Source organism: Tympanuchus pallidicinctus, unplaced genomic scaffold, assembly GCF_026119805.1.
Source record: "Tympanuchus pallidicinctus isolate F22 unplaced genomic scaffold, pur_lepc_1.0 scaffold1, whole genome shotgun sequence".
NCBI lineage: Eukaryota > Metazoa > Chordata > Aves > Galliformes > Phasianidae > Tympanuchus > Tympanuchus pallidicinctus.
This window is the reverse complement of record NW_026294618.1, coordinates 4,146,699-4,161,148: the sequence shown is the minus strand read 5'-3', so window position 1 is coordinate 4,161,148 and position 14,450 is coordinate 4,146,699. Positions and strand designations below refer to the sequence as shown.

Here is a 14,450-nt window from a genome sequence, read left to right as displayed (position 1 = left end):
AAAAACCCAATGAGCAAAAACCCAGAGCAAAGACCCAAAGAATAAAAACCCGAAGGGCAAAGACCCAATGAGCAAAAACCCAATGAGCAAAAACCCAAAAAGCAAAAAACCCAGTGAGCAAAGACTGAAATAACAAAATGCCGAGAGCGAAGACACAAAGAGAAAACAACCCAATGAGCAAAAACACAAAGAATAAAAACCCAAAGAGCAAAGACCCAAAGAATAAAAACCCAAAGACTAAAGACCCTAAGAGCAAAAACCCAGTGAGCAAAGACCCAAAGAATAAGAACCCAAAGACTGAAGACCCTAAGAGCAAAAACCCAGTGAGCAAAGACCCAAAGAATAAGAACCCAAAGACTAAAGACCCTAAGAGCAAAAACCCAGTGAGCAAAGACCCAAAGAATAAGAACCCAAAGACTAAAGACCCTAAGAGCAAAAACCCAGTGAGCAAAGACCCAAAGAATAAGAACCCAAAGAGCAAAAACCCAATGAGCAAAGACTCAAAGAGCAAAAACCCAACAAACAAAGACCCAAAGACCAAACTCTCCATCCTCTTGGAAAACTGAGGGAGAAAACCCTCCACATCATCTTTTTTAGGCTTCCCCTTGGTAGGAGTTAAAACACACTGAAAGTCAGGCTGTTTTTCTTTTGAACACGTTACGCTGCTCAGCATTATTTTAAGCTCTTGGGATGCACGAGGCCTGGATACAGTCATTATGATAGCACCACCAGCTCTACACTCGAGGCCCTGGGGACCAGGAGATTTTTTTCACAGCAGTGCTACAATAAATCCTGCCCAGGGAAAAGGAAAGGAATGGATGGATCCCATCGGAATCCATTGGCACAAGGTGGTTGAGGCCGTCCTGCATTGCAATTCCAGGACGAGAGGAAAGGAAAAAATCCACGGAGGCTCTCGGACCAATAAGAAGCACTTTCATTATTTTTTCCCCCCCTTCTCCTTTCGCACCTGGCATTCTGATTGCATTAGTAAGATGGGTTTCATTCTGCGCCCTACTGAAAATGCAGGTTAAACCTGTCCCGTAGGCAGCGCCGCGTTACATAAAGGCAGGCAGGCCATGTGAAAATGCCACCTCTTCCCTGCGACAGCACCGGGTCATTAGCAGCAGTCGGGGAAAGCTCCCCTGGACTTTATTTTTCTGCTTACCTCCCGGATTGCAGCGCGATGCTCACCTGTATCTGGGGCACGGGAAGAGGCAGGAGCTCTCGCAGGGATTTGATAGCGGGGAAATTGCCAAGCTAAATCAGAGCCAGCAGACAAAGCGGGGAAAGGAAGCTTTGTTCTCCCCACGTCCTGGGGAACGGTGGCAGCAGCTCCCATGGGGTGGCACAGAGAATCCCCACGGCTGAGGCCGTAACCGCTCTCTTCAATCTCCCCTTATGGTGTTTTAACCCCAACAGGAGATTCCCTTTTCATGAAGCAACCTGCCCACCCCCCACCTTGGAGAGAAGGGTGTGAGGAAGCACAAATCCTGAATTAGCTCCATATTCGCATCTTCCTTAATTACAGATGGAGCCCTCCTCCCCACGGGGGGTTGTGCAGAGGCTGCTTTGCCCCCTGCCTCCTTCCCATCCAGGCACTGTGCGGGTGCTGGGAGATGCCACAGTGCTCCCTTTGCAGAGAAAGATGTAAAATGTGAACGTTTCAGCACACAGTGATCAGTATTTCCACCAGCACCATTTCTGAAATGCAGCTTGAACGTCCCAAAGCACATTTGGGTTGGTTTGAAGCGGGCAGCAGAACCGCCTTACCTTTTAAAACTGATCAAAACGGGGGAGGGGGGAAAAATCCAACATAAAACCCAGAGTGACTCAGAAGCAGAATTTAAGTTCTGACTTGCTGAGAAATGGAGTTTCACTTTGGCATCGGGACAATTTTCCCACTGCTGCAACCACAACCCTTTTCTTTCTTTTTTTTTTTCTTTTTTCTTTTCATCATATTTACCAGCCCCACACCACCAAAAGTTTGCTTACAGAAAGACAAGTTTGCTTATCCCAGGTAGGAGTAGAGGGACAACACCCTTATTGATGGCTGCCCGGCCTTCTGGCTCGCCTGGGCTGCACTGAGTGCAGAGGAATTGTCTTGGTCTGCATATACATGGGCTTGCTCTGAAAGTAACGCCTCCTATTTATTTCCATGGAAATTACGACCAATACAAAGTGCACTTCCATGTCAGATTGCCCTTCTGCTGCCATCTGTCACATGGCAACAACGCATCATGGGACATTGGTGGGAAGGTTGAGTGTCTACTGCCATCCCACCAACACCCTCAACAAATGCACGCACTGCCATGAAGCGACGGCACCAATAAGGTGTGATGGTGAAGTGAAGGATCTTTCCCTCTGCTAAAAGAGGGCTTGTGGAAGCCTGGTCAAGAGACATCAGCAGCAGCCTTTTGAGTTGAATTGCCATGACCACATTGCCAGCCACGCAGCCATGGATAAGCTGCCCCTTACTGCCATCCAACCACTCTGCAAATGCTGTGGCTGAGATTCACAGCCCCATAGCAAACCCCCGTGCCCAGGAGCTAGACAGATGCGAGCAATCCTCACAATGCTGGAGGACACGTTGCTGTCAGGTCTTTTTCTAAGGCTGGCACGATGCTATGCAGTGTTTCCAGTGACTTTGTGTGGTTTTCCTCTCTTCTTGCAGCTTCCTTCCTCCCCTTGGTGCTGGCAGGTCTGGAGGTTTCGTGACGTAAATGGTGCCTTTTGAAGGTACGTGCTTGAAGAATTTCACTCTTGTGTGTTTAAACAAGAGAAATTGGTTAATTACATTGGTGCATTCAGCTAATTTTGCCAAGAGCTGCTTATTTGAAAGAAATGAGCACTGGAATGAGCACTGTCTCTTCCTTAAAGGAAAACTGCATTAATTTAACAAGATGCTGAACTGAATGGGTCCCTGAGTGCATTTCCTACATTTCACAAAGCAGCTGCATCTCAGCTGAAATTCACATAGACGTAGGGATATGAAGTTCTAAATCCTAATTTTTGTTTTGAAACTTGTGCTTAATAGAGCCAACAATCAGTTCTTGGATAGAAATTGGAGGAGTGGTGCTCATACCAATCCTGCATCTCCAGAGCCATAGAGCAGCAGAATTATAGAATGGTTTGAGTTGGAAGGGACCTTTAAAGGCCATCCGTCCCACTCCTTGCAGTGAGCAGGGACACCCACAGCTCCATCAGTGCTCATCCAGCCTGACCTTGGCTGTCTGCAGGGATGGGGCACCACCGCCTCCCTGTGCAGCCTGTACTGGTGCCTCACTGAAGCAGACACCATCCAACCAAACCCTGTGTCCAGCTGCAGCTCGAGCAGACTTTGGTTTGGTTTGGTAACAAAGTACTTGGAGTGGTTTCTACTTTCCAGGCGATTACAAACACAAAAGTTAGCGTATTGCCATTCACAGAATTGCAACTGCAATTCATGTAGCAGGCTTTGCACCAATAACTCATTTCACAGCTCAAAGTGAGGAACAACTCCATATCCACAAGGAACTCACGACAAAGTGTCATTTTCTTCTATGTCTCTGCTGACCTGGGATCACCAACACGGAAAACTATTTGGTTAAAGACTGAAAACGATGCAGCATCACTGCCGTGTGTGCATCACTCTCAATCTGGAAGCAAAAGCAGACTGTGGCACTCATTTTGCTTGGCTTCTGGGTAACTTCACTTGGAGGTGCGTTAAATTCGTGCTGCAATGTGTGGGTATGACATATAACAGAAGACACCGCTATTTACAAGTCCAGCTTTTGTGGGAATAAACCCAAATGATTTATTTGTGCTCAACACACTGCTAATTTCACCACCCAAGTAATGATGTAATTCTTACGCTTTCTAAAACGACTTTCTTGCCAAGCTGTTTGGTTAAAGCTGAACTCGCAGCCCACTACAAACAAAAGCAATTATTTATTACTTTGAAACAAGTTGCGGCGTTGGTCATCCACTTCACAAGGCACCATCTGGATGTGGGAAGGCACCACTGCTGGATGTGGCTCTGGGCAGCCTGGGCTGCTGGTTGGTGACCCTGCACATAGCAGGGGGTTGGAACTGGATGAGCACTGTGGGCCTTTGCAACCCAGGCCATGCTGTGATTCTACGATCTGGCATGAAGAGCTTTCGGTTGCGTGATGCAGAGTTGGTTGATCACTAACATACAAAGAGAAGTGCAGCAACGTGAGTCACTTCTCTCAGATTTGAGTGTGTCGGGAAAGACTTTTTTTCCCCCGCCACCCATGTTCTGCCCAAGGCACATTAAAATAAAATCCCCCATTTCCCAGGAAAAAGTGAAATTCCCATTTGTTGCACAAACAGAGAATCTTCCGTTTGTAGCCCGTATTTCAATCTGAGGCAGACTGAAATCATAGGCAGACTGTGCTTAACAGCAGCAGCACCATAAATTTAAAGATTTATTCCTTTTTTTGTTCTTTCTGTAAGTAACACTGGAATCTGGCCAAATGCTTTCCGTAGGAATTAGCACGAAGAAACTCGTGGAAGATTAATAGAACAAGCAAACAAACCCAGCAGTACTGGGAGAAGGAAACCCTATTCATTTACTAGCAGCTTTTAAACTTAAAATTCCAAAGAGACCACAAGGTTCAGCTCCTTAGGAGTTAAAAACAGCATTATGGGAAACATGGCGGGGCTCCTACTGACAAAAGAAACTCCAACTCATAGTGAGAAAGGAACTAGAAGAGCTGCTTTAACACAGAGATGCTTCAATACAATGTGAAACATTATTTTGGTGCTTCTCCCATTGAGAAGATAATTTTTTTTCACGTCCCAAGTGTAGCAATCTGATGGTGTTCATGGGAGCTGTCGTTGAAGGAAGGCAGGGGACAAGCCCAGCACAGCGGCATCGTGCTGGCTAATATCTGCATAGTGCTGAAAAGCAAATGCCATAAGGGTTAAAAACCAGCACCCCGGCAGGGAGCACAGGGAAAAGCAGCTTGCTCTTCATGACAGTACTGCACATCTTGCTGCAATGAATGAGAGTGTCCTCGGGGCAAGATAGGTGCACTTGCAAACCAACACAGCTTACAGAGTGAGAAGTCCAGTTCAGCTGCAACTAAAACAACCAAAGCCATGTGGGCCACGTGTTGTGGGCTGCATTTCCCCCGATGGACAATAAAAGCAGCTAAAGGAAATTCTTTCATATTACATCTGCGTCTTCTCAATGTTTTTCAAACCACATTCAGCTCCTCATTACTGCTTTCCAGGTTTACAATGAGGAACAGGCTCTCATTTGGCTATAAATGTAAACTGCAAGGTTTCAAGGCGTAAATGCAATACTACTGCAGATAAAATCTATTTGATCTCCTAACTTCACACAAAACTTTGCTCAGCCAACACATCTTTGAATGGTAGGTGCATCATTGGGAGTACCATGAATGTTGCCAGGGAACCAAAGATTTAGATATGGATCATAAAGGCACAGCTCCTGTAGCTCTGATTCAAAGTTAATATTACTTGACAATAGTTAACTACTGGATAGGGAACGAAGGGAGTAATTTTATTTCATTCCTTAGTACTGACACTTAAGCATAATCCTTTAATTGGACTCAAGTATTTTGGGAAGAAACAACATTCATTTTGTATGTAAACGGAGATCAATGAAAAAATTACACATAACTTTGCAAAAATCAGTGAAAAAAATACATCCAGTTTTGCAAAACCCATTCTGTTCCCAGGAGCTGAGCTTTCAGAAGCGAAAACAATGGTGGCTTTACTAATAAAGGCAGTAGTAGGATGTCAGTCAATGTGAAACAGCAGGTGGCCATTTACCACTGTCCTAAGTGCAGTGGTTAAAACCAGCCCTGACTTTGCTTACTGTTGCCTGAAATGGAGTCACACCAGCGTGAATCTGGGCTGAAGGAGGTACAGGTTCTGCCTGTGTAAAAACATAGCTCCTAAATCACCTCAAAGGTGAACCTTAGGTTTGTCTTTTTTATCAAGTCTTGCTTTGTAGCCAAGAGTGGTGAGGTGCTGGAACAGCTGAGAGACAACAGAGACAACCCAGAGAGGCTGTGGATGCCCCTGGAGATGATGGAGGCCAGGTTGGATGGGGCCCTGGGCAGCCTGGTCTGGTATTAAATGGGGAGGTTGGTGGCCCTGCATGTGGCAGGAGGTTGGAGCTTCATGATCTTCGAGGTTCCTCCCAATCCAAGCCATTCTATGATTCTATGATTTGTAGCCATGCAGGTCTTGGCCCCATACATGGATGCATTTAAAATGGCACTGAAGCTCATGTTGGCCTGTCACAGTGTTCTCAGCCCCCTTGTAAGAGCTATATTTAAACACAATCTGTGGTTTTGGTAGGATGAAGAGCTCAGGTGTACTCAGGACTTAATTACAACTTGATGGCTGGCTGGTGCTTATGTAGGCTCCTCATCCAGCATGATAAAGTTCAAGTCACCTCACAGTCTCAGTTTGACTAACAAACAGTTAAACCTACTTGCAGCGCTTCTTTTTCTTTCTCTGCATCCCTTCAGTGCACTCCTCTTCCTCCTCTTTTTGCTTTTTGTGCTTCTTCTTACGGTGTTTCTTTTGCATTGCCTCAGAGTCCTCAACGCTCAGATCTTCCCCATCAGATACTCCCATATGAATTTCTCCATCACCCATATTTTCATCGCAACTAATGCTTTCCCCATCATGCTGCCCTTTATGTTTCCTTTTCTTTTTCCTCGGGTGACATTCATTTAAAGGAGCATCCAGTTCCTTCCCATTCAAGCTACTTATCTTACACTTTTTCCCTCGTGGCTTCTCACAGTGCTCTGTACTCTCTGCCTCATCTCTCTTCTGCTTCTTCTTTTTCTTCTTGGCTTTAGTTTTCAGTCCTTCTGAAAGCTCCAAGGTGGTTTCTGCTGTAGGGCAGCAACCATCCAAACCATCCAACTTTGTTTCTGCTTCATTCTGGGATCCTTTCAGTTTTGCCATGCGCTTGGCAAAATATTCCTGGACAGTGAGAACACTTTTCACAGTATTGGCACTGTCTGTAGACTCAGAGAGCCAGGAGCCTCTGTGCTTCTCTTCCTGAGACTCAGCATCAGTAGCCTCGTCCTGCAGGGGAACAAGGAGGAGCAGGAGTGAGAAAGAGAAACAAAGTGGCCTTAAACAAAGTTGAAAAATGAGAAGCACTTAAAACCATGTGCTGCTTTGAAAATTAATGGCAGCCTTTGGCAGAAGTGAGGCTGTTTGGCCACAAGTTGGACTCGATGATCCTTATGGGTCCCTTCCAACTACTCTATGATTCTCTGACCATCAGGTAGGGAAGGGGATATGATTTTCTGTTGTTTTTGTTTTCTTACTTTTTACCTACTCCTACACAACTCATGCAGGTTACATATAACTCTGTCACACACCGTGTGCTACACTCACTTTGTCTCATGTCTCTCCAAGATACAGAATAACATAAAAAATAATGCAGTATGACCAGTTAGCCTGGGGCATAAAGGAAACCCCATGCCCCAGGGTACCTCCTATAGCGAAGTGCAACAACTTATGATGTACAGAGTAATCCAGCACTGATGCACCTCTTCCATCTTATCTGATCTTTAGAAATGTTTGTTTCGTAGCTGGTTTACTGTCATTGTGTCCTAGACGTTGTTATTTAAACATGCTCCATTTGATCATATGTTATCAGATGGCAAAAACAACATCGCAGGTTAGATCTTACAAGGCTTTTGCATACACAAAATAAATAGCTACTGAACTCTAGCTGCAGGTGAGTGGCTATAAAAAGAACCTCATGCCTTGCAAATAAACATAAAACAAAAAGCAAACTGCTGCCATTGAGCTGGATGTTATGTGTGGCACGAGGAGAACTGACTCTGAAAAAGCAACAAACACAACAAGATGAAAAGATGAAATACATAACTTGTTATCTCTGACTTGCAAAACAAACATGCTAAAAAAGCAGATGAAATGCAGACCTGTTGACATGGATCATAGAATCATAGAATGAATCATAGAGTCACAGAATGGCCTGGGTTGCAAAGGCCCACAACGCTCATCCAGTTCCAACCCCCTGCTGTGTGCAGGTCACCAACCAGCAGCCCAGGCTGCCCAGAGCCACATCCAGCCTGGCCTTGAATGCCTGCAGGGATGGGGCATCCACAGCCTCCTTGGGCAACCTGTGCCAGTGCCTCACCACCCTCTGGGGGAAAAACTTCCTCCTCATATCCAACCTAAACCTCCCCTGTCTCAGTTTCAAACCATTCCCCCTTGTCCCATCACCATCCACCCTCACAAACAGCCGTTCCCCCTCCTGTTTATATGCTCCCTTCAAATACTGGAAGGCCACAATGAGGTCTCCCCGGAGCCTCATCGATACCCAAGCACTCAGAACTGACCCTTTGTGGCATGGCCTTCTTCTCTGCAAAAGCCACAGATCACCTTTAGAAACCCCACATTTTGCACTGACTGAGATACTACACTGTTTTTTTCCATTAATAAATGCACATACAGATGGGAGCATCCATTCTACCCACACATCCTGTACACGGACTAATATAAAATGCAAGCAAATCAGAGCAGGTGTATTTCACAGTGCATACATCAGTGCACGGGGTGAAGGCCAGCAGCTACCAGGGAGAATCACAGAATCACAGAATCACTCGGGTTGGAAGGGACCTCAAGGATCATGCAGTTCCAACCCCCCTGCCCAGCAGGGCCACCAAACATACACATTCAGATCAGGTTGCCCAGGACCCCGTCCAACCTGGCCTTGAACACGTCCAAGGACGGGGCATCCACAACCTCCCTGGGCAGCCCGTTCCAGGGCCTAACTACTCTCCTTGTGAAGAACTTCCCCCTAACATCCAACCTAAATCTTCCCTCCTTCAACTTGGATCCATTTCCCCTAGTCCTGCTGTTGTCAGCCCTTTGAAAGAAATGAAAGCACTTATCACAGCACTTTATAGCTATCGCATGATGGTGCAGATCTGCCATCTGCTTCTCTTCAGAGCTTCACCTGCAAGCTGACACGCGTTTGGTGAGGGTTTGTAAGTAAGGTTTTTGCAGGTCTGACTCTTTATACATCCATAACCTTTACTCACACGAGCAGGAATGCACAACTCTGTGTCATTAGTGATGCATTACGAGCAGCGATTTCCTCATACGTTGGCTTTCAAGAGAGCTATTCCAGTGGAACGAAAGCAACGCCACACTTGAGATTCCAGTAATGTTTGTGTGGACACTTATCAAAACGATTTACTTTTCTTGCAGGAATACCATCAGGTAAGTTTATGAAGAAGTCCACAAAGAGCTGTTTCACATCAAGGAAAAAAGCACACGTAGCTACACACATAAGGTAACTACACACATAAATACAGCGTGCATAGAGCATAAATAGAGCTGCAGCAGAAGCTTGACAAGACACAATCCACAGAATCAGTGGACCAGGCTACACTTGTAGTCCCTGTCTTATTTAACGATACACATCCCAGCCCCAATGCAGATCAAAAAATAGATGCCCTGCTAAAGCAAAGTGAACCAGGTCACTTTCTTTTCCTTTCCCTTCTACCCACAGAAGGATTTTGACATCTTGCACTGCAAAATGACAAAGTCTCCCAGGTTTTCTTCTGCCAGCCAGAATGTTTCCCTCCCCACCCCAAGATGTGAAATGCACTGGCCACCAGAACACCAATTATTCCCTGGCCAACCAGGAAAGGATTTTCTCATTCCCTTGGTGACTTTGAGTCCTGACAACTTAATTACTGTAATTGAAGGCAAATATTACTTGAACTCCACACATTTCTTTTTATAAGATACATTAGGCATATTAAAAAAAAAAAAAAAAAGAATAGCATTGCTTTGGTTAAGCTCAGTTCAGTAGGTACGCATGATCACAGAAAATCAGAACCTTGCTCAGAAACTCCTTTATTGATAAGAATTTTAATAACCACGGGTCACCGAACACAGAACTAACAGGGCATGGAGACAAACGAGGAGGTGCCAACTCTAGAAAACCTCTCTGTTTAGGAAAAGTTTGTGTAAAGCCATAAATCATCCACAAGGGCTGTTACATGCCAGCAGTGCTCCCCTTCCTGCCCAAGTAGCCATGGGAGCACTGCTGGAACTCTAAACATGGCTCTTCTCCCACCTCTCGATAGAAGAGTTGCAGCTTATGCAATTCCAAAAATAAGATGCATTTAAATGAATACTGCATTTCTGCAACCTGCTACGAGCAACTGTACGAGAGAAAAGAGGGAAGATTCCTGCTCCAAAGACTGAAGGACATGTAAAAGGAAAAGAGCAATTCTGCTGTAGCTGCTGGGAGGCCTGCAGGCTTTGGAAGAGCTATCTTTGTGTCCTTCAACTGCCACCAAAATCAGGCTGAGGAGTTGGGAACAGCAGTCTGCAGGGAGTTGGTAGGATGGTCCCAAGCAGCAGCAAAGCACTGCTTAAAACAGTGTTAAGAGTGGAGTGATTAAGAGGAAACAATAGGAAAATTCGAGGAGAGGCTGGGAAGTGCACAGGAAAAGATGAGGGTCAATTATAGCCAGAAGTCCCCAGTAAACATCATCTGTTTATGCAATTGGTTGAACGTATGGAAAATAAAGTACTAAGTACTGTAAGTACTAGCAGGGTTGGTTTTTTTTCTGCCTGCTTTCTTCACTTTATACACACAGTGCTGATTTAATCATTAAGCTAGCACACCAAACTTGTGGAGTGAAATCCTGGCTCTCTTGATTCGTGCAGGATCAGGACTGCATGTCCTGGGCACTGTACTCTCAGAGCATCTTTCAGCCATAGCTATTTAGGGAAGGAAAAAATATGGCATGATGGCAAATTACATGCTGAAAAGGATTCACATCACAAGGAGAAGAAAGTTTGGCAGCAATAGAATGGTCTGCAGATACCTCGTGAAATCAGATGAGCTTCAAAGCCAAACATATTTGGAGTTTTGAGATCTTGGGCTGAAGAATTAACACCCAAAAATCCAACAACATAAAAAGCAAACTGGAGCAGAGCAGGGTGCCAGTACACACACACCAGGAGCAGGCTGCAGCGTGGACTGATTCAACAAAACGTTCCTCCTCTTCAGATTGCAGGCATTTCTTAGCACTTAAAGCTTAAAATAGGTGAATTGAAAAAAAATAATCTACTATACAGTCTAAGATCTGCCAGATACGAACTACAATTACTGGAGTCAAGAGATTTCACATGCTTTTGCTTCCTTGTTTGCAAATGAGGGTGCACTACTTCACAAGTCATTTTGTTAGCCCAAATTGACAAAAATGACACAAAAAGGAAAAGTGCAGAAGAGCCAAGAATAAAGGCAGAATACAGCTAAACTGTAATTTCAGTAGATTCTCGCTTAAATTACAGAAAATGGGCTAGATGAAGGAAGCAGAAGCTAAAGCTCCAGCCTGAGATGCAAGGCGATCACATGACGATCCATGGCTTTACATTGCCACCCCCACTCCACAGCCTGAGTGAATCACAGTGATTAATTACTTTCTTGTTGAGAAACCATACCAACACGATTAATTTAATCCAGCTCTATTCCTGTTCTTCCAGCTCCTCAATGCTGGTAGGACCCCCATGCAGCGTGCAGAACTTGACAGGCAACAACAACCCAGGGCATCCCTGTATCTTTCCAACCCAGTCTAACTGTAATGCAGGGAAGCACGGCAGATTATTAATAGAGAATCACTCTGCAGTTCTGCAGACATGAAGGATGACAGTCTTGCTTTAAGGAGCTGACAACTTAAAATTAAGTATAAGCACAAACATTTGGATTGGGATCAAACAGGCAAGAGAGCGAACAAAGACTTGCAGCATGATGAGTTTAAGCAGGATTAAAATAAATGCATGCATAAATAAGGCCATGAACCATCAGTTCTGAAGTCGATTCTGGTGTAAGAATGGGTACCCAGGAGGCTCTCACTTTTTCAGTTCACATGATTAAGACTGGTATACTACAGACAGCATCTTAGGAAGAGCCAATGATACCAGGTTTCTAATACAGGAAGAGCTGCTGCCAAGAAAAGGGGAGAATTTCCCTTGTGCTTACGATGGAGAAGACAAGTGACAAGATATAAACCACAGATTTCTGCTAGCAGGATGAAGCTGTCAGTATATACATGAAACCTCAATCACCAGGAGCCTCAACCACCAAAAGCAACTCTGAAAACTAGCAGGAAAGCATTAGGTGGAGTTAATCCTAGTTTGGCCCCAAGCTGCTGGAGTTGATGCACCACTCTCAGCCACAGGGTTTGGGTGGCATTGCATGGAGCTGGGGGTTGGACTCAATGATCCTTGTGGGTCCCTTCCAAATGGGGGTATTCTATGCTTCTACGGAATGGAATATAGGCTATCTGGGCTCTAGAAGCATTTTATAGTCCTCTAATACCATGAGAAAAATAATAATTAAAAATACAACAACAAAGGAGATGCAATTTGATTTCTTGCAGTCATACTTCTTATACTGAGTGCCAATAAAGCAAGGTATCTACCCTATGGAAAACAACATATAAGTCCTACAAGTCTAACAGCTGTCTGGGCCACACAGCATAACAGCACTTCTTCAGTGGACTTCTGTTCAGAAAAACTCTCCTCTTCAGCTCCATTAAAACAAATTCCGTGCTAGAGGACAGGGAAACCAGTGGAGATCTTTCAGTTGGATATTAACTACTGTACTCCACAGGAACCATCAATTCTGCCTGTTAATCAGTAAAGACAAGGAGTGAGGTTAGGAAGCAGCTAATAGAAAAGAGACAAGGAAAAACCCTTTTAAGAAAACCTGTTTTTTCTGAGGCATTAGGATCCATGCTTGCTACAACTGCCTGCATCCACAAGGAATGAGCAGGCAGACTGCTCTTGCTGCAACTAAGGGTAAGGAATTTTGTAGCACATGCTCAGAACAATTTTGGGGTTGTTCTTAGAATCACTGGTTGGAAGTGACCTCAAGCCAACGGCCAACACAGAACAGGGCAGCTGTGGCTGCTTCCATCTGAGCTGTGAGAACCTCCAAGGGCAGAGGCTCCTCAATGCTCCCAGGTACCTGTTTTTATCATCACATAGCAGCAATCATTGCAATCTACTACATAAATCCAGAGGTGCTTGGTGTTCAAGTACACTTGTGCTGCATCTGCTGACTCCATTTTTTATTTCAATATTAAACTCAGTGGTGATGTGTTTCCGTTCTGATGGCATCCAAATTCTCCCAGACCTTCTTGCAATTCTATTTTTATTATTCTATTACATGTTTTGCTGCAGGTTCACCCCCTACCTCAGCAAGTGGCCAATTTCAGCGTTTGCATTTCTTTGTATAACTCACCATTACTATCACTGAAACAGAAAGCTGCTGTTTCACTCACTGAACGCCATCTCTTGGCATCCAAAATGCCACTTGCTTGTTATATCAACAATGCACTTCTACTGCCTGTACAACGTACTGGATTCCAGCCTGTTTCCATCACTGAAACAGGAGCCATCCAAGAAGCTGTAACACTCAGCCAGGTTTTGCCTTCAGCCTGAGAACAACAGCGTAACAGGAAGCAACAGGGTTGCAAAAGTGCAAGGGATTAAATTTTGGCCAGGGACTTGATTACAATGATAGCCATGGGGATTCATTCCAGCTGTCATTATCAGATCCTGGTCAGTCGCACAGCACTAGCAGTCACAATGCTGGCAGTTACAACACCTGGACTTCCAACGTCAGCTTGAGAGCCCTGACACCGTGTTGTGCAGAGAGCACCCACTTCCTCCTACTGTTCTCACACTTTTCAGGAAAAAAAGCTTTCATTTACGTCTCAGCAAAGAACCACAGTGTGTGAAGTCCATGGGCAGAACACAGCTTGCGATGGGCTTGGAGGTGACACACAAGAAGGGTGGAAAGCACGCGGGGAAAGAGTTAAAAAGAAGTCAGCACATCGCAGAGCAGAAAAATCCTTTTTGTTTCTTGAAAGAGAGACACTCAGATATCCTTGTGACATCTCATTTCACTCTAGCTACACTGCTGAGGCCAGCAAAACCTCTCTTCCTTTGCATTTCCTTGCAAATTACATCTGTGTGTTAGACTGAATATAAACAAAACTAAAGGAAGAGATTTCCCTTAGGATCTCTCTGCTGGCACGGTACAGAGATCCAAACACAGTGACTTCATCTTCCCAGAAGCATCTCAATCAATTCTAACTGTTCTGTTCTCACCTTGAACAACAGAGGAAGCTCGGTCCAGCAGAACAAGCACAGCACTGGGAAGGTCACGTTTCCCAAGTTCTCTTCCCAGCTATAAACAGAGCTGGTGCAAAACCACAGACAAGTTGTGTGCTACGGCCCAGGCTACCAAAAAAAGGCCAAGTACAGAATCACAGAATCATAGAATGGCCTGGGTTAAAAGGGACCACAATGACCTTTTAGTTTCAACCCCCTGCTATGTGCAGGGGTGCCAGCCACCAGACCAGGCTGCCTAGAGCCACAGCTTG

At 45.0% G+C, this 14,450-nt stretch overlaps 1 protein-coding gene across 1 annotated transcript in view; it reads right to left on the bottom strand.

Moving 5' to 3' along the window:
• Positions 1-6,041: 6,041 nt before the first annotated feature.
• The window catches only part of PINX1 (PIN2 (TERF1) interacting telomerase inhibitor 1), a 59,130-nt gene continuing 50,721 nt past the window's right edge, over positions 6,042-14,450 (bottom strand). The window contains exon 7 of the mRNA XM_052693266.1: positions 6,042-7,077. Coding sequence (XP_052549226.1) covers positions 6,469-7,077 — 609 coding nt within the window. The 3' untranslated portion in view covers positions 6,042-6,468. The remainder of the gene's footprint in view (positions 7,078-14,450) is intronic.